The 21072-nt window shown below is 42.2% G+C and overlaps 2 protein-coding genes across 3 annotated transcripts in view; one reads left to right on the top strand and one right to left on the bottom strand.

Annotated features, from left to right (window-relative positions):
• The window catches only part of LOC123750377 (serine/threonine-protein phosphatase 6 regulatory ankyrin repeat subunit C-like), a 441679-nt gene extending 430613 nt beyond the window's left edge, over positions 1 to 11066 (top strand). The window contains exons 5-7 of one of the 2 annotated variants that reach the window (XM_069302535.1): positions 6179 to 6242; positions 6273 to 6724; positions 8916 to 11066. In XM_069302535.1, the coding sequence (XP_069158636.1) occupies positions 6179 to 6242; positions 6273 to 6724; positions 8916 to 10577 (2178 nt within the window). In that variant the 3' untranslated portion in view covers positions 10578 to 11066. Of the gene's footprint in view, positions 1 to 6178; positions 6725 to 8915 lie in introns of both variants that reach the window. The other variant, XM_069302533.1, reaches the window with a different exon arrangement.
• Positions 10643 to 19452, bottom strand: LOC138352275 (histidine-rich protein PFHRP-III-like). Its single transcript, XM_069304653.1, has 3 exons — positions 19328 to 19452; positions 11298 to 12361; positions 10643 to 10683 (listed from the first exon to the last, which is right to left on the bottom strand). Exons 1-3 carry the CDS (start codon positions 19450 to 19452, stop codon positions 10643 to 10645), a joined length of 1230 nt encoding a protein of 409 aa, XP_069160754.1.
• Positions 19453 to 21072: the final 1620 nt, after the last annotated feature.

Below are 21072 nucleotides of genomic sequence, written 5' to 3'. Positions count from 1 at the left end.
AGCGCGTTTCGTAAAACTTATTACATTTTCAAAGACTTTAGTTTACAAATACACAACTGAATAGAACTTACACATCTCCGATTTTGTTTATATCTACATTTGAGTGAGGTGGATGGGGTGAGGTGGCATTAATAGGGTATTAATTTCATCAACACAAGACAGAACAAGAGGTGGCATTAATAGGGTATTAATTTCATGAACACAAGACAGAACACGAAACAATGGGTATTGAAATGGAAGTGATTGTAGAAAGCCTATTGGTCCATATTTCTTGATGCTTCTATATTGGAACGGAGTCTTGAGGTGGGAAGAATATAGTTGTGCATTAATTGGCTGTTGATTGCTGGTGTTGACTTCTTAATGTGTAGTGCCTCGCAAACGTCAAGCCGCCTGCTATCGCTGTATCTATCGATGATTTCTGTGTTGTTTACTAGGATTTCTCTGGCGATGGTTTGGTTGTGGGAAGAGATTATATGTTCCTTAATGGAGCCCTGTTGTTTATGCATCGTTAAACGCCTAGAAAGAGATGTTGTTGTCTTGCCTATATACTGTTTTTTTTGGAGCTCACAGTCCCCAAGTGGGCATTTGAAGGCATAGATGACGTTTGTCTATTTTAAAGCGTTCTGTTTTGTGTCTGGAGAGTTTCTCATGAGTAGGCTGGCCGTTTTTCTGGTTTTATAGTAAATCGTCAGTTGTATCCTCTGATTTTTGTCTGTAGGGATAGTGTTATCCCTACAGACAAAAATCAGAGGATACAACTGACGATTTACTATAAAACCAGAAAAACGGCCAGATAAAATGCTATGCCCAAGATTACCATCCGAGTGCCGGCGGGGAAGTGGTTCAAATTGCTTTGGCTATCACTTCCTTATGTCCGGTCGTGATGGTCAAGCGGATTAAGGCGACCCTGTACATACCAGTTGCGTTGCTCCTGGCAGTATGGGTTCGAGTCACTTCTGGGGTGTGAGTTTTCAGTTGTATATAGTCCTGGGGACCATTCAGGCTTGTTTGCATTTGTGTTCCTCACGTGTGCCCCAAAGAATGAGGTGATTTGATAAAATGCTGTGCCCAAGATTACCATCCGAGTGCCAGCGGGGAAGTGGTTCAAATAGCTTCGGCTATCACTTCCTTATGTCCGGTCGTGATGGTCAAGCGGATTAAGACGTCCCTGTACATACCAGTTTCGTTGCTCCTGGCAGTATGGGTTCGAGTCACTTCTGGGGTGTGAGTTTTCAGTTGTATATAGTCCTGGGGACCATTCAGGCTTGTTTGCATTTGTGTTCCTCACGTGTGCCCCAAAGAATGAGGTGATTTGATAAAATGCTATGCCCAAGATTACCATCAGAGTGCCGGCGGGGAAGTGGTTCAAATAGCTTCGGCTATCACTTCCTTATGTCCGGTCGTGATGGTCAAGCGGATTAAGGCGTCCCTGTACACACCAGTTGCGTTGCTCCTGGCAGTATGGGTTAGAGTTACTTCTGGGGTGTGAGTATTCAGTTGTATATAGTCCTGGGGACCATTCAGGCTTGTTTGCATTTGTGTTCCTCACGTGTGCCCCAAAGAATGAGGTGATTTGATAAAATGCTATGCCCAAGATTACCATCCGAGTGCCGGCGGGGAAGTGGTTCAAATAGCTTCGGCTATCACTTCCTTATGTCCGGTCGTGATGGTCAAGCGGATTAAGGCGTCCCTGTACATACCAGTTGTGTTGCTCCTGGCAGTATGGGTTCGATTCACTTCTGGGGTGTGAGTTTTCAGTTGTATATAGTCCTGGGGACCATTCACGCTTGTTTGCATTTGTGTTCCTCACGTGTGCCCCAAAGAATGAGGTGATGTGATAAAATGCTATGCCCAAGATTACCATCTGAGTGCCGGCGGAGAAGTGGTTCAAATAGCTTCGGCTATCACTTCCTTATGTCTGGTCGTGATGGTCAAGCGGATTAAGGCGTCCCTGTACATACCAGTTGCGTTGCTCCTGGCAGTATGGGTTCGAGTCACTTCTGGGATGTGAGTTTTCAGTTGTATATAGTCCTGGGGACCATTCAGGCTTGTTTGCATTTGTGTTCCTCACGTGTGCCCCAAAGAATGAGGTGATTTGATAAAATGCTATGCCCAAGATTACCATCCGAGTGCCGGCGGGGAAGTGGTTCAAATAGCTTCGGCTATCACTTCCTTATGTCCGGTCGTGATGGTCAAGAGGATTAAGGAGTCCCTGTACATACCAGTTGCGTTGCTCCTGGCAGTATGGGTTCGAGTCATTTCTGGGGTGTGAGTTTTCAGTTGTATATAGTCCTGGGGACCATTCAGGCTTGTTTGCATTTATATATATATATATATATATATATATATATATATATATATATATATATATATATATATATATATATATATATATATATATATATATATATATGTGGTGTGTGTATATATATATATATATATATATATATATATATATATATATATATATATGTGTGTATATATATATATATATATATATATATATATATATATATATATATATATATATATATATATATATATATATATATATATATATATGTGTGTATATATATATATATATATATATATATATATGTATATATATATATATATATATATATATATATATATATATATATATATATATATATATATTTATATATATATATATATATATATATATATATATATATATATATAAATGGAAATGTTCGTTTGTTCAAAATCGCTAATCTCCGAAAGTTCTTCATTAATTGCTTGGAAATTTTCACGCAACGTTCTATCGCTCAAATTGAATTTTCTTAAATTTCGATTTATTTTTATTGTTATTTAATTATTTTGTGTGATATTCCGTTGGAATTTAGCTGTGTTGTTTACCATACCATTTATTTTGTGAGTATAACTATAGATGCAACACCTGTGACAGGTAAAAACATTTTTTTTTTTCAAACAGTGCCATCTATTGCACGTAAGAGCAACACATGCAATACTAAATTTGTTGAGATTCTATATCAATGTTTCCAATTTCATTGATAAATTGAATTTTCATAGATTTTTATTTATATATTTACATTTGTATTTAATTATTTTGTGACATTGCATTAGAGTTGAGGTATGTTGTTTACCATACCAATCATGTCGCGAGTATAGCTTATTCTTTTATTTTTTCATAGTTGTTAAATTGTTTTTTTAATTGTTTTTCTTATATTTCAGTGATGGGAACATCAGATCATTTGATGTTCCCAATTTTCTGATGGTAACGTCAGACCATTTGGAAATGCATAGGACGAGAGAGTGGGGAATGGTGGGGTGGATGAGGAAATGGGAGCTGGGAGATAGTGGGGAGGACAAGGGGAGAAGGGAGCGGGTTATAGTGGAGACGACGACGGAATAGGAGAGTTGGGGATGGTGGGGACGAGGGGACAGGGGAGAGAAAAATAATAGGGAGGACAATGTGATGGGGGAGTTAGAGATGGCGGGGAGGACGAGGGGGACGTTAAAATGTGGAATGGTTAGGAGGATGAGTAGATGGGGGAGAGGGGAATGGTAGTGAATGTGATGGAATGAGGGAGTGGGAGATGGTGGGGAGGACGAGGGGACGTTAAATTAGGGAATAGTTAGGAGGACGAGGGGACGGTGGAGTGGGGGATGGTGGGAGGACAAAGGGACGGTTGGAATGGTAGGGAGGACGAGGGAGACGGGGGTGTGGGAATTGTCGGATGGATGAGGGGATGGAGAAGTGAGGAATGGTTGGGAGGACGAGGGGATGGGGAAGGAGGGAGTGGTGAGGTGGACTGGGAGACCGGCAAAGGTTGCTGTGGCTCAACAACGCATGTGTGTTGCTGAGCCACAGTAACGTGTGGCCTGGTACAGTTAGTATCTATATCTATATAAATAAAAATTTAAAATGTTCGTGTGTGCATAACCACTAAGCTCCGAAAGATCTTCACCGATTGCTTTGAAATTTTCACACAACGTTTCATTCGCATCCGAGCATGTTTTTATATATACATACTATATAAGTGTCATGTCTGCGACGGTAAAAAGCATGTTTTTTTTATGAAAAACTGAGATTTTCATGTATTTTTCATGTGAGGGAAATCTTCGAAACCTCATTACTGATTGCTTTGAAATTTTGTCATAACGTTGCATGCGAACAGGCGAGTCTTTTCACATATCTACTCTATACATGCCTCACCTGTGACAGGAAAAAAACATGTTTTTTTTAAAAAACAGCGCCATCTTTTGGACGTAAAAGCAACACTCGCTGTAATCTCCGAAAGTTCTTCATCAATTACTTTGAAATTTTGACACAACGTTGCATTCAAATAGGCGCGTCTTTTTATATACCTACTATATAGATGCCACCCCTGTGACAGGTAAAATCATGCATTTTTGAAAACAGCGCCTTCCTGTTGCACATAATACCAACATGTATGCAATACTAAATATGTCACAAATTCCATTTCAATGTTTCCAATTGCATTGATAAATTAAATTTTCATAGATTTCAATTTATTTGATTTTTTGGACTTATTTTGTGTGACATTGTGTTGGAATTGAGCTGTGTTGTTTACCATACCATTCATTTCGTAATTATAAGTATAGATGCCACTCCTGTGGCAGGTAAAACTGTGCTTTTCTTGAAACACAGCGCCATCTGATAAATGTAAGAGCAACACACATGCTATACTAAAATGTTACAATTCCATTTCACTGTTTCTGATTGCATTGATAAATTGAATCTTCATAGATTTTGAATTATTTTAATTTTGATTTAATTATTTTGTGTGACATTGCATTGGAATTGAGGTGTGATGTTTAACATACCGTTCATTTCATAAGTATAAGTAAAAATGCCACACCTGTGCCAGGTAAAAACTTTTTTTTTTTTTTAGAAACCCCATCTGTTGCATGTAAGAGAAACACATGCTATACTAAATATGTCACAATTCCATTTTGATGTTTCCAAATTCATTGATAAATTTAATTTTCATAGATTTCAATTTATTTTCATTTTGATTTTATTATTTTTTTGTGATATTGCATTGGAATTTTGCTGTATTGTTTACCATACCATTCATTTTGTGAGAATAGTTTATTTTGTAATTTTTTCGTTTTTTCATTTCGTTTTTTTCACCTGTTTTTCTTATATTTCAGTGATGGAAACATCAGATTATATGATGTTTCCAATTTTCTTATGGAAACATCAGATCATGTGGGAATGCATTTGGACGAGGGAGTGGGAAATGGTGGACAGGAGAAGGGGACGAGAGTGGGGTATGGAGGGAAGGACGAGGGGACAAGGTAGAGGGTAATAGTGAGGCATACGAGGGGATGAGGGATTGGGGATAGTGGGGACGAGGGGACAGCGGAGTGGAGAATGGTGGGGAGGAAAAGGGGACAGGGAAGTGGTGGATGAGGGGACGGGGAAGGGGGGAATGGTTTGGGAGGACGAGGGGATGGGGGAGTGGGAGACAGTGGGGAGGACGAGGGGACTGCACAGTGGGGAATTGTTAGGAGGACGAGGGAATGGTGGAGTATGGGGGGATGGTGAGGATGACAATGGGACGGAGGACGGGTGAATGGTGAGGAGGAAGATGAGGGGACGGGGGAGTGGGCAATGGTTGGGAGGACGAGGGGATCAAAGATCAAAGAGCTGGGAGAGCTTGGTGCAGGTGTTGATGTAGTAAGAGAGCTTAGTGCAGGTGTTGATGTAGTAAGAGAGCTTAGTGCAGGTGTTGATGTAGTAAGAGAGCTTGGTGCAGGTGTTGATGAAGTAAGAGAGCTTGGTGCAGGTGTTGATGAAGTAAGAGAGCTTAGTGCAGGTGTTGATGTAGTAAGAGAGCTTGGTGCAGGTGTTGATGAAGTAAGAGAGCTTGGTGCAGGTGTTGATGAAGTAAGAGAGCTTAGTGCAGGTGTTGATGTAGTAAGAGAGCTTGGTGCAGGTGTTGATGTAGTAAGAGAGTTTGGTGCAGGTGTTGATGTAGTAAGAGAGCTTAGTGCAGGTGTTGATGTAGTAAGAGGGCTTGGTGCAGGTGTTGATGAAGTAAGAGAGCTTGGTGCAGGTGTTGATGTAGTAAGAGGGCTTGGTGCAGGTGTTGATGTAGTAATAACAATAAAATGTGTTTAAAGGTGTTGGTTAATGTGTTACAACAATACATTGTGTTTACAGGTGTTCCTTCATGTTCTGGAGCAAGAACGTGATAAAATTAAAGAGTTGGGAGAGCTTGGTGCAGGTGTTGATGTAGTAAGAGAGCTTGGTGCAGGTGTTGATGAAGTAATATCCACCATAAGAGGCGAGGCTCCATGGAGAGCCTGCTGGCCCCGAGGCCGGTCAGTGGTGAGCCTGACTCAGCTCATGGTTCAGGCGGCTCGTGCCAAGTGCACCTTGACCTGCAGCTTCCTCCACCTGGCTGGTGCTCAGTCCTCCTTATGTAGCAAGTCCGGCGCGAGTCCCATGAGCCTGACTCAGCTCATGGTTCAGGCGGCTTGTGCCAAGTGCACCTTGACCTGCAGCTTCCTCCACCTGGCTGGTGCTCAGTCCTCCTTATGTAGCAAGTCCGGCGAGAGTCCTCTGCACGCTGCCCTGGACGCTGGACACTGGGAGCTGGCGGCCCGGATGGTGAAGGACATGGACGGCTCTCTGTATGTTCCTGACCCCACAGGTCGCCTGCCCACAGTCACCCTGCCTCAAGACCTCACCCACTCTCTGCAGCAGGTCAGTGTACATGCTCCACACCTCACCCACTCTCTGGAGCAGGTCAGTGTACATGCTCCACACCTCTCCCACTCTCTGTAGGTCAGTGTACATGCTCCACACCTCACCCACTCTCTGGAGCAGGTCAGTGTACATGCTCCACACCTCGCCCACTCTCTGGAGCAGGTCAGTGTTCATGCTCCACACCTCACCCAGTCTCTGGAGCAGGTGAGTATACATGCTCCACACCTCACTCAGTATGTGGGTGAGGTGTTCCACCTCCACAAGTCAGTCGTTCAACTCACTACATTCATACTTAACTAGGCATGACTAAACTAACATCCAGTTATGGAAATTTATCAATATGCAATTATATATATTCAATGATATTCCATTGACTAGTGCAGTAAGGTACTACGATCTTTCTCCTACACAAGCACACATATTGCGCCTAACAGGTAGAACCGTCCCACTTATCCTATTTAGCGAGGCTCAACATGCTCAACAGAATAAACACATTTTTCCTTTGTTGATTACATTTAAAGTTAATTTTGTTAATATTATAATGGAACACCATAAATGGGTTTATTTAATATTTCACGTGTAACAAGAGTTCACATGTTTACGAGAGTCAGTACACAGGATAGTGGCGGCGCCAGGCTGTCGGCCCTTAGCATTTCAAGAGTCACACCTTTTGAGTGTTAATTGTCACAGGTTAAGTAGAGGTCAGGTCGTATCAGGTGACCTCGCTCTCAGCTAAACAGGTAACTGCAGACGTTGGCTGTGTTCTTTCCATCAAACAAGCTGTTGTGTAGGTGTGGTAGGAAGATAGTCAGAGGCTATCTGCTGGTAGGCGGAGTTTAGCTCCCAGTCCCCCCTTAAATAAACGTTAAATTGTACATTAGAGAGATACAGAGAAAGAGAGAGACGTTCCAGTAGCCATGACTATGTTTGTCTCATGTTACCTGTGCCATCGACCTGTACCAGGCCGGTGAGAACTCTAGCTGTCAGCCGTATCACTCTCTCCTTGCTCACCATCTTATACTTAGAGACTTTGGTGAGTGAAATTGTAAGGTTGACGTATTTTGTGCTTTCCAATTTATATGTTGTGTGATTTTCAAATTCTGAATTAATGTTGACAAATGATCATCAAGGGATGGGTTGAGTTATGATATCCATATGATTGTGAATTTTCCTGAATATATACATACAAATTAATAATTGATTAAATTACTTTTAAATTTTCTTTAATTCTGATCCCTAGAGTTTGGATTTATGCCTATATTAGTGAAAGCTAGAGTAGAGAGCATTCTGAAGTTTACTTGCTAAAGATTATGTCCTAATAATTCTTGATGATATGATATAAATGCATACAGTTGTTACGTGATAACATCAGTTAAAATTTTTGGATTTACAAGTTCCGTTCTTTATCTTATTAATAACTCTTGAATGGTTGGTGGCAGCCCTTACTCTTTCTTCTTCCTTTACTTCTATTTCTTCTACCCTTTCTTCTTACTCCTTCCTACATCTTCCACTCTTCTGTCTAGCACTTCTACTACTATCTACTCTTCCTATCTACCTCTTATCTAATTAAAGTACTCTAATCCATTTTCTCTCAATGTAAACTTTCCCTTTCACCTGACCACTCTTCCTCACTCCTCCCCTCCACCTCACTCGCCCCCACTCTATGCGTTTTTATCTATTTTCGATTATGTTACAACACCATCAATATTTTATAATAACCTATTTAAATATTATATTTTGGCAGTATTGACGAATAATTGGTATCTTTTGGTAAGATGAGACTACAAAGTTATTTTGGTCTAAAGTATACAAATTGCATATCATATATGTAATAATTCATGTATCTATCAGTGTATAAGATAAAAATGACATTAACAATTCTTTGTGAGGCATTTCGGCTTCTTCAACAACATCCTTACAGCAATAGTTTAAAAAATCTGCAAGAGCCATTATTATTATAATATTTTTCATTTAATTTTATATATATATATATATATATATATATATATATATATATATATATATATATATATATATATATATATATATATATATATATATATATATATATATATATATTTCTTTTAACATCTATTGTTTTTTATATATAAATATGATATCAGAAACCGTTGGTATTAAAATGTTGTGATAATAATTACGAGTAATTATAACCCAACATGTTTTACAGAGTATTTATAACAAGGAAAGGAACAAGCTGCAGGACCTACAGGAGAAGATAACACACCCCATCGACAAGAAACAGGTGCAAGAGATTCTGGACGTTCAGGAAATTCTCTTCACTAGCTACTTCAAGAAGACAGCAGGAGCTAGAGGATCCCGAGTGCGGTCCACAGGACCCCAGGCTCTCCTGGTGGCCTCACGAAGTGGGCTGCAGCAGCTGATATACCTCCTGGTGAAGGTGGGAGGCCTGGCTGTAGACACACTAGTGGATCCCACCGCTGCCACCACTGCCCTCCACCAGGCGGCCGCTCATGGCAAGTCAGGCTGCGTCCTCCTCCTCCTGAGCCTTGGTGCCCAGCCGCTCCTGCCTGACAGATACGGCCACACACCTCCCCACCTCGCTGCAATGTTCGCTCATGATGACGTTCATGAACTTTTAGCAGAATTTATTATAGAACCTGAACCTACCTGCAGGGCGGGAACTACCCCACAAGAAGTCCGTAGACATTTCTCTCAGTATCTCCTGAAGTACAATATACGTGAACCTGAATCATCATCTAATACTGAACACATAAATAATGACCCAACAAAAACTGCAATGAACCTTCTCTACCGTATTGACTTGGGGAGCTTGGTGAGAGACTTAGAGAAGACAACGGTTGACTTCACCATGTGTGAAGCACAAGAGGTCAAGAATGAAGTAATGAAAGAACTTCAACAAATTACAGCAAATGTTTCAGATGAAATTTTCAGAGGGGAACTGAAACTGTCTGGGAGCGCTGCAGATGGTACAAGGCTCTATTGTCCCGATGAGTTCGACGTTAATTTTGTTCTCCAGGAGCTTCCTGGAGTCAAAGTTAAAGTTATACAACAAACAGAGAAAGAAGTCTTAGCCAGTGGTCATAAGTTAAAAGTCAAAATAAAGACGAAAAATTCTGGTCTCCATGGGAATAATTTAGTAACAAAGTTTTATGATAGAGTGAGAGAGATCCTGAAGAGCCACACCATTGGTGACAAGCGTCTTAGTCTAGTGCCACCTGGCCTGACCAGGACGCAGGTGGGTGTGGCACTGTCACTGGCCTGGCAGGGAAGTGAGTATCCGCTGTTGTTGGTCAGTGTTGACTTAGTGCCAGTGGTGGTGGTGCCATGGCCTGAGGAGATCAGCAGACCGCCCCTCACGCCCGACTCCTCACAAATAATCCAGCTCAGCAACACAGAAGATGGGTCGTGGAGGTGTAGCCTGGCTGCGACAGAGGTGGAGGTGCTGCAGCAGCTGGAGCCTCAAGAGCGCCGGGTGTTTCTCACCTGCAAGACTCTCCTCTCCCGCTTGAAGGCTGAGCGTTGGATGCCCAGACACGTCAAGAACCAGTTTTCCTGGTGGGACTCCCGCTATTGGAAAGTTCCGACCCCTGCAGGATTCTGCCTCAAAAATTCCTTCCTGAGGCAGCTGCAAAGGAAGCGAGAGCAAGGAGTCGAGTGGCAGGAGAATGACATATTGATCATAGTGAGGTCTGTCTTCAGAGACATGTGCCATGAGATGGTTGATCCATCAACTGGTGTCGAGTCTCTCGTGCCAGCCAAAGTTAATGCCTACTTCGGTGGAGATTGTGAAAAACCCAAGATGGGTGAAGGAGCTCCCGAAATTGTTAGCTATCTTGACACTGTCTAAGATAGCTGGAAAACCTAAGACAGGCTACTTAGGACTCAGATGGGACTTCCTTAACAAGTGAGTCACTAACTTAAGCTGTAGGACTGTAGTTTTCTCAGGAAATCTTCTGCTGACAGAACACTTAATCTTGCAGGTGTTTACAGGACAAGAAGGATATACAAGGAAGGTGAACCTCTCAATGGGATCATTATTGTCAGGAACAGTAATGGTCTTCCGCCTCAACAACATCAATTCATTTAACATTTTATCCCACCTGGTTCTGTTAGGCCCTGGAAGTCCTCTCCTGTTATCTGTTATTATTGTTGTCAGGGTGACTGTTGTCATGGTGACTGTTGTCATGGTGACTGTTGTCATGGTGACTGTTGTCATGGTGACTGTTGTCAGGGTGACTGTTGTCATGGTGACTGTTGTCATGGTGACTGTTGTCATGGTGACTGTTGTCATGGTGACCGTTGTCACGGTGACTGTTGTCATGGTGACTGTTGTCAGGGTGACTGTTGTCATGGTGACTGTTGTCATGGTGACTGTTGTCATGGTTACTGTTGTCATGGTGACTGTTGTCATGGTGACTGTTGTCATGGGGACTGTTGTCATGGTGACTGTTGTCAGGGTGACTGTTGTCATGGTGACTGTTGTCATGGTGACTGTTGTCATGGTGACTGTTGTCATGGTGACTGTTGTCATGGTGACTGTTGTCATGGTGACTGTTGTCATGGTGACTGTTGTCATGGTGACTGTTGTCAGGGTGACTGTTGTCATGGTGACTGTTGTCATGGTGACCGTTGTCATGGTGACCGTTGTCATGGTGACTGTTGTCATGGTGACTGTTGTCATGGTGACTGTTGTCATGGTGACTGTTGTCATGGTGACCGTTGTCATGGTGACCGTTGTCATGGTGACCGTTGTCATGGTGACTGTTGTCATGGTGACCGTTGTCATGGTGACTGTTGTCATGGTGACCGTTGTCATGGTGACTGTTGTCATGGTGACTGTTGTCATGGTGACTGTTGTCATGGTGACCGTTGTCATGGTGACCGTTGTCACGGTGACTGTTGTCATGGTGACCGTTGTCATGGTGACTGTTGTCATGGTGACCGTTGTCATGGTGACTGTTGTCATGGTGACTGTTGTCATGGTGACTGTTGTCATAGTGACCGTTGTCATGGTGACCGTTGTCACGGTGACTGTTGTCATGGTGACCGTTGTCACGGTGACTGTTGTCATGGTGACTGTTGTCATGGTGACTGTTGTCATGGTGACCGTTGTCATGGTGACCGTTGTCACGGTGACCGTTGTCACGGTGACCGTTGTCACGGTGACCGTTGTCATGGTGACTGTTGTCATGGTGACCGTTGTCATGGTGACCGTTGTCATGGTGACTGTTGTCATGGTGACTGTTGTCATGGTGACCGTTGTCATGGTGACCGTTGTCATGGTGACCGTTGTCACGGTGACCGTTGTCATGGTGACTGTTGTCATGGTGACTGTTGTCATGGTGACTGTTGTCATGGTGACTGTTGTCATGGTGACTGTTGTCATAGTGACCGTTGTCATGGTGACCGTTGTCACGGTGACTGTTGTCATGGTGACTGTTGTCATGGTGACTGTTGTCATGGTGACCGTTGTCATGGTGACCGTTGTCACGGTGACTGTTGTCATGGTGACCGTTGTCACGGTGACTGTTGTCATGGTGACTGTTGTCATGGTGACCGTTGTCATGGTGACCGTTGTCATGGTGACTGTTGTCATGGTGACCGTTGTCATGGTGACTGTTGTCATGGTGACTGTTGTCATGGTGACTGTTGTCATGGTGACCGTTGTCATGGTGACTGTTGTCATGGTGACCGTTGTCATGGTGACTGTTGTCATGGTGACTGTTGTCATGGTGACCGTTGTCATGGTGACCGTTGTCACGGTGACTGTTGTCATGGTGACCGTTGTCACGGTGACTGTTGTCATGGTGACTGTTGTCATGGTGACCGTTGTCATGGTGAACGTTGTCACGGTGACTGTTGTCATGGTGACTGTTGTCATGGTGATTGTTGTCATGGTGACTGTTGTCATGGTGACTGTTGTCATGGTGACTGTTGTCATGGTGACTGTTGTCACGGTGACTGTTGTCATGGTGACTGTTGTCATGGTGACTGTTGTCATGGTGACTGTTGTCATGGTGACTTGTCATGGTGACTGTTGTCATGGTGACTGTTGTCATAGTGACTGTTGTCATGGTGACTGTTGTCATGGTGACTGTTGTCATGGTGACTGTTGTCATGGTGACTGTTGTCATGGTGACTGTTGTCATGGTGACTGTTGTCATGGTGACTGTTGTCATGGTGACTGTTATCCTGGTGACTGTTGTCATGGTGACTGTTGTCATAGTGACTGTTGTCATGGTGACTGTTGTCATGGTGACTGTTGTCATGGTGACTGTTGTCATGGTGACTTGTCATGGTGACTGTTGTCATGGTGACTGTTGTCATGGTGACTGTTGTCATGGAGACTGTTGTCATGGTGACTGTTGTCATGGTGACTGTTGTCATGGTGACTGTTGTCATGGTGACTGTTGTCATGGTGACTGTTGTCATGGTGACTGTTGTCATGGTGACTGTTGTCATGGTGACTGTTGTCATGGGGACTGTTGTCATGGTGACTGTTGTCATAGTGACTGTTGTCATGGTGACTGTTGTCATGGTGACTGTTGTCATGGTGACTGTTGTCCTGATGACTGTTGTCATGGTGACTGTTGTCATGGGGACTGTTGTCATGGTGACTGTTGTCATGGTGACTGTTGTCATGGTGACAGTTGTCATGGTGACTGTTGTCATGGTGACTGTTGTCACGTTGACTGTTGTCATGGTGACTGTTGTCATGGTGACTGTTGTCATGGTGACTGTTGTCATGGTGACTGTTGTCACGGTGACTGTTGTCATAGTGACTGTTATCATGGTGACTGTTGTCACGGTGACTGTTGTCATGGTGACTGTTGTCATGGTGACTGTTGTCACGGTGACTGTTGTCATGGGGACTGTTGTCATGGTGACTGTTGTCATGGTGACTGTTGTCATGGTGACTGTTGTCATGGTGACTGTTATCATGGTGACTGTTGTCATGGTGACTGTTGTCATGGTGACTGTTGTCATGGTGACTGTTGTCATGGTGACTGTTGTCATGGGGACTGTTGCCACGGTGACTGTTGTCATGGTGACTGTTGTCATGGTGACTGTTGCCACGGTGACTGTTGTCATGGTGACTGTTGTCATGGTGATTGTTGTCATGGTGACTGTTGTCATGGTGACTGTTGTCATGGTGACTGTTGTCATGGTGACTGTTGTCATGGGGACTGTTGTCATGGTGACTGTTGTTATGGTGACTGTTGTCATGGTGACTGTTGTCATGGTGACTGTTGTCATGGTGACTGTTGTCATGGGGACTGTTGTCATGGGGACTGTTGTCGTGGTGACTGTTGTCATGGTGACTGTTGTCGTGGTGACTGTTTTCATGGTGACTGTTGTCATGGGGACTGTTGTCATGGTGACTGTTGTCATGGGGACTGTTGTCATGGGGACTGTTGTCATGGTGACTGTTGTCATTGTGACTGTTGTCATGGGGACTGTTGTCATGGTGACTGTTGTCATGGGGACTGTTGTCATGGTGACTGTTGTCATGGTGACTGTTGTCATGGGGACTGTTGTCATGGTGACTGTTGTCATGGTGACTGTTGTCATGGGGACTGTTGTCATGGGGACTGTTGTCATGGTGACTGTTGTCATGGTGACTGTTGTCATGGTGACTGTTGTCATGGTGACTGTTGTCACGGTGACTGTTGTCATGGTGACTGTTGTCATGGGGACTGTTGTCATGGGGACTGTTGTCATGGGGACTGTTGTCATGGTGACTGTTGTCATGGGGACTGTTGTCATGGGGACTGTTGTCATGGTGACTGTTGTCATTGTGACTGTTGTCATGGGGACTGTTGTCATGGTGACTGTTGTCATGGGGACTGTTGTCATGGTGACTGTTGTCATGGTGACTGTTGTCATGGGGACTGTTGTCATGGTGACTGTTGTCATGGTGACTGTTGTCATGGGGACTGTTGTCATGGAGACTATTGTCATGGTGACTGTTGTCATGGTGACTGTTGTCATGGTGACTGTTGTCATGGTGACTGTTGTCACGGTGACTGTTGTCATGGTGACTGTTGTCATGGGGACTGTTGTCATGGGGACTGTTGTCATGGTGACTGTTGTCATGGTGACTGTTGTCATGGTGACTGTTGTCATGGTGACTGTTGTCACGGTGACTGTTGTCACGGTGACTGTTGTCGTGGTGACTGTTGTCATGGTGACTGTTGTCATGGTGACTGTTGTCACGGTGACTGTTGTCATGGTGACTGTTGTCGTGGTGACTGTTGTCATGGTGACTGTTGTCATGGTGACTGTTGTTATGGTGACTGTTGTCATGGTGACTGTTGTCATGGTGACTGCTGTCATGGTGACTGTTGTCATGGGGACTGTTGTCATGGTGACTGTTGTCATGGTGACTGTTGTCGTGGTGACTGTTGTCATGGTGACTGTTGTCATGGTGACTGTTGTCATGGTGACTGTTGTCATGGTGACTGTTGTCATGGTGACTGTTGTCATGGGGACTGTTGTCATGGTGACTGTTGTCATGGTGACTGTTGTCATGGTGACTGTTGTCACGGTGACTGTTGTCATGGTGACTGTTGTCATGGGGACTGTTGTCACGGTGACTGTTGTCATGGTGACTGTTGTCATGGTGACTGTTGTCATGGTGACTGTTGTCATGGGGACTGTTGTCACGGTGACTGTTGTCATGGTGACTGTTGTCATGGTGACTGTTGTCATGGGGACTGTTGTCACGGTGACTGTTGTCATGGTGACTGTTGTCATGTTGACTGTTGTCATGGTGACTGTTGTCATGATGACTGTTGTCATGGTGACTGTTGTCATGGTGACTGTTGTCATGGGGACTGTTGTCATGGTGACTGTTGTCATGGTGACTGTTGTCATGATGACTGTTGTCATGGTGACTGTTGTCATGGTGACTGTTGTCATGGGGACTGTTGTCATGGGGACTGTTGTCATGGTGACTGTTGTCATGATGACTGTTGTCACGGTGACTGTTGTCATGGTGACTGTTGTCATGGGGACTGTGTGAGTGTTGCACTGGACACCGCGACACAAGACAATACCCTCACATAAACTCTTCAATTCCTTGGGGGCGGATAGTTAGCTGCTCCTTCTATCAGAGTGTTTCAGATTAGTTGAAAGAGTCAGTGTTTGGCACCGTGACTGTTCCAAGCGACCAGTCTGGCCTAGAATGAGCAGTAACAGTCATGTATGACTCACCTGTGAAGGAAACAATTCTATGATGGCTCCATTCACTCCCTTATGACTAACTCCCAGTTAAAAACAGCAAAGACTCGAAACTTATGAGAAGTATCATTAATAAGCACTTTTCTGCCCCCTTCACTTGGATGTACGGGCGGTTTATTTCTAGCGCTTGTGGGGTCGCGTCGTACATTTACGGTCCGTGTTATAGTAGGTATATACTACTCGATCGACTTGGGGTTTGTGTGAATATGTTTGCCATTAAATTTCCGTATTGTATTGTAATATAGAGGAGAGACTATTGAGTTGTTGACACAACGAGGGTAATCGCCCACTTCACACACTCTTGTGTTGGCCGCGATCATGATTCTACATTTATATGCATATGTCTGTGTAGAGAATTTTATTGCGAGTTCAGTGATATCAAATATAACGCTGTAGGACTAATGTGGAGCTGACAACAAACAAAAGAGTATGAACCTTTTGTTGCTGTTTGGGCGTACGGCGAGACGGCGAGTGATCTACGTTTTTATTTGTTTCGTGGTGGAATAGCTAATGCTTTGGTTACATTTTATACATATGATCTTCTAGAGAATTTTCTTGCCAACACATTGTTACCAAAAGGAAATACGTAGCTCGAGAATTGGTGTCAGGAGAGTGAAAAGATTACACACTGTTTGGTGTTTACGCTCAAGAGAAAAAAAACGCCGCGCGCACAATGCGCAGAGTTTTTCGCGGGAACCGGGTGCATTAAAGTGTTAAGAAAGTCCGGAATCTCACTAATCCAGTTACATGAGGCAAGACTGACCAGTATGCGGGAAGGATTAACTATATATTAATCAATTAATATTATTCTTCCAACAATGTGTTGGGAGATCCGGTAAATAAGATACCAGCCCAGCATACACAGAAGATTGTTGAAACTATTATCAACGTTTCCAGAGTGTTGTGGGCATGTCAAGTGTGGAAAAAGGGACTTTTACCAACGTTTAATCCAAAAATGGTTAAAATATTTATATATATAATTTATATAATATATGTTTTTTCTGAAACAATTTCCTTCCCTATATATAAATATTAGTTTTTACATGTTTAAATAATAAATTTATGTGCTTTAAGTGAAATTCTTTGAAAAATTGTATATGTTATTTTATGGTTGTATGAAACATTCTTAACACATTTAAATATTCAAAGATCAGATAAATATTTTGTTATTAATTTGCTAAGATTCACTTTTATAACATTATTTATCTCCTTACAAATTCAACAAATAATAATTTCAAATTTAAATACTTAATTCATTTATTATTCTCTAAAATACATTATGTATATTCTTAATGTTATTTGTCAGCTGTTGAAGCATTTGTTATAAATTGTGTTACTCCAGGATCAAATTATAATTTTGTTGTTGTTGTTTAAGATTTGCTACCTGGACCAAATGTTCCAAGTAGCACGGGCTATGGTGAGTCCGTAGGAAAATTATTTCGTTTTGTGAATTCGTTAATATTGACATATGTAATACAAATTGCTCCCTTAAATATAATACAATTTTTATTTAAGTTTAAATAATAAATTTATATGTAATTCTGGTACATGTATTAATAATAATTGTAAAATCTTCATCTAAGAGTTCTAGACTAACAACCCGAAGGTTATACATAGAGATACATAGAGGAAAAAAATTATTTTCCCCATTGTATCTATGCCCTGAGAAATAATGAACATCTTATGAAGGCCAAGGCCTACGAACATCTTATGCTCATTATTTCTCAGGGCAAAGATACAATGTGAACAATTCTATTTTTTCCTCTATGTATCTAAGAGCTCTTCGGCTTGTTAGTCCAGAACTCGTAGATGGAGAGTTTAAGATTATTGATTCTATTGGTCTCAAGCTTTGTTTTCCACTAAGTTTTTTGGAAGTTTGCCGTAGCAAAGCATGTCGTACATATTAATATAATAAATGCAATGAGAAAATTCGCCCAGAGAATGTGTAATGTTTACCATATTTTTCTGGGTTTGAAAATATTGTCAAGGCCTTGAAACTTTTTGATATACATGTATTGTTTAATTACGAAAATACTGTTAGAAAACCTTTAGTTAGACACAGTCCTCGTAGTGATAACTGTGTCATTTATAAAATACCTTGTAAAGATTGTAATAGGTTCAATGTTGGGCAAACATCTAAAGATTTGAAATGTAGAATATCGCGATATAAATACTCTGTAAGACATGGCCAATTGTCTAATGCTTTGTTTGTTCATTTGTCAAGAAGATTCTCACCAAATTGATTGGGGGATGGCTTCTTTAGTAATGAATTTTAAAAGTACTTTCAATAGGAACATAATTGAATCTGCTCTAATACAGATTACAAAATTATGTAATTTGGACATTAGCAGTAGACTGTATAATTTAAATTAATTTTTGAATGATCAGTTAAAGGGGGATTTGAGTAGGATCATTGATACACATTTGCTCTCACTAATACCGTGTAAATATCCACTATCTTATTAATATCACTGTATGGGCCAATTGGCCCATACAGTGGGCCATTACATTGGGCCATACATACATCCTATGGGCCTATTGGCCCATAGGATGCAGCCCCCTCTTTATATCCACCCATTCCCAGTCATAAATTTATCATTGTACCTCACTTCACTTCACCTCTCTCCTGCCTATATATGTCCAAATCATTGTACATGTAACTCATCCTTCTGAAGATGTATTATTATATACGAAAGTACTTAAGGAAATTTCTGTTTCAATTCTTCCTTCGTGGTCTGACACTGTCATATAAATATATGAAGTATGCATCCGTCAATCCCGTGGGGTTATGGAGTTGTGCCCTGGGTGTCTAGTTGTTGTAGTCTAGTTGGATGCTGCGCCTGCTGTGGCGGGGCTATCTTACAGGAACTATGAGAGTTGTTGTAGGGTATTCATAATTTATTATCCTGATACATGTGAAAGGTGCTGCACCTAGGCCAAGTTTCAGCATCTCAGCCTAAATAGAGAAAGAGAAAAAAAAATTATACAATTTTTCAACAATGTTCAATTGCTTTCACAGCCCACAATTGTGAACCAAAATCATTTCTATGACACTCAGCTATGACCTTACTATATAATAAAGATTTGCACCAAGGATTTTTATCCCAGATGTATTTAGTGCAATAATACAGATTTTTAAAGTTTCCCAAAAACGTATGCAACAAAATGAAGTTTAGCATTATTTATAAAATCAATAAATCTACGTAGATAAGAAAAAATACATGTGTTTTTAGAGGCATAAACTCTACATATAATGTGCAAGTTTCATGTAAATTGAATAATAAATAAAGGCTGTGAAGGCGGATCTAGTTGTAAAAGTTGGAGTGGGTAGCGCGCCGCGACAAGTTACTCTACTCGCGCTCACGATCTTCACTCGTGACAATGCGTGATTTACGCATTGCGGCCAGCTCGTACCTTCTATGGAGAGCTCGCATGCATCTAGCTTTCAATGCTTTTCTCTTGTTCGTTTGGTACGTCATATTGCAGTACAAATAGCAAAAATAGCACGAGTTCTGAGAGATATTGTGAGAGCGCGTCAACGATACATCCACTTCCTGAGGGACACACACAGTGACTGACTGGTAAGCCACGAACCCCACCCTCTCTCTCACATGCGACTGTTGCCAATGAGTGAGTTTATATTCGTTTTATGCATAACATGTTATTTTCAACGCTATTACGAAATATTAGACTTCTACAACGTAAGATACAATACCCCGCGGCGCACCCACGCCGCGAGGACCGGATTCACGAAAGTTGCAGCGGGAAATTTGACTCTAATTACGTTATTTTTCAAGATAACATAAAACGGTTTGCACCACAGTGTTGCCAGAATGTTGTAGTATTTTTCGTAATTTCTCGTAAATATTCCATTTTTCTTCGGATTTTCGGGTGCCATGCCCCCTGACGGCCAACCCAAGAAAGACAGTCTCGACTGCAGCAAGCGATGATAAACGCCGAAGCGGGTGCGTCTGACAGTGGTCGAGACCTCCTCTGAAATCTATTATCCTCCGCCTGCCTCTTCAGTTCATCCTCGAATTGCTGGAGTCCTTTCTGCACTTTACATCTCCAGGCAGATCTGTCCGCAGCTGCTGCCTCCCAAGTGTTGATGTCGATGTTCATCTGCTTGAGGTCGCGTTTGCAGGCATCTTTGAAACGCAGCTGAGGTCTTCTGGTGGGTCTCCTTCCTGATGCCAGTTCTCCATACAAGAGGTCCTTCGGTAATGCGGCCATCTTCCATGCGTGTGACATGTCCCAGCCATCACATGCGTCTCTGTTTCAGGAGAGTGAACATTGAAGGGACTCCTGTTCTCTTAAGTACAGTGTTGTTGGTGACGTGGTCTTTCCACGTGATGTCAAGGATGCGTCTCAGGTTCCGCATGTAAAAGGTATTGAGCCGTCTCTCCTGGCGAGAGCGCAGGGTCCAGGATTCCGAGCCGTAGAGAAGTGTACTCACCACACATGCCATGTAAACTTGTGCCTTGGTGTGTACTGTCAGTTTGGCATTTTCCCAAACGCGCTTTGTGATCCTGACTGTGGTGTTTGTGTGTTACTGAGGAAGTCTTGGCTGTAGGGTTGATGTAAAGTCATGACTTGGTTACTGACTTTAATACTTAATATGATTACATGACTAGTAGCTACCAAGCTTGGCAGGCGTCCTGTACGCTCTATTGTTTACCTTCTCTCTCTCTGGCGTCTCAGCCGCCGCACATAGAAAACGGATGGTACCATTTTCTGTGAACATGACATCCCTCCTTTTCTTTAAAAAGAATGAATACAGGATGTCTACCATGCTTGTAGCACAAAGCAAAGTTATTGACACAAAGTAAGTTATTACCATATCAAGAGATACTGCATACATTTAACATTAATTAAGCACACAAAGAATTTAAACAACTTAATCTTTTCCACAAAGGATTTCAATGTTAAAAATACATATGCAATGTTAAACAAACATGAAAGAAACTGTAATACAAAGTTACAAAATATTGAATGAGATATCTGCATTATTCAAACAATATTAAATTTAGTTTAGCACAATAAGTAAATACTTTCCATTACATAGGAACACAATTAATCATCAAATCGTGTAGGGCGTT

This window comes from Procambarus clarkii, chromosome 5, assembly GCF_040958095.1.
Source record: "Procambarus clarkii isolate CNS0578487 chromosome 5, FALCON_Pclarkii_2.0, whole genome shotgun sequence".
Lineage (NCBI taxonomy): Eukaryota > Metazoa > Arthropoda > Malacostraca > Decapoda > Cambaridae > Procambarus > Procambarus clarkii.
This window is presented reverse-complemented; position numbering and strand designations above follow the sequence as displayed.

Coding starts and splice junctions, on each gene's coding strand:
- LOC138352275 (XM_069304653.1), bottom strand. CDS start 19,452: ATGACGTACCAAACGAACAAGAGAAAAGCATTGAAAGCTAGATGCATG. Junction 12,362..19,327: donor AGTGAAGATCGTGAGCGCGA/GTAGAGTAACTT, acceptor CCATGACAACAG/TCACCATGACAACAGTCACC. Junction 10,684..11,297: donor CAACAGTCACCATGACAACA/GTCACCATGACA, acceptor TTCTGTCAGCAG/AAGATTTCCTGAGAAAACTA.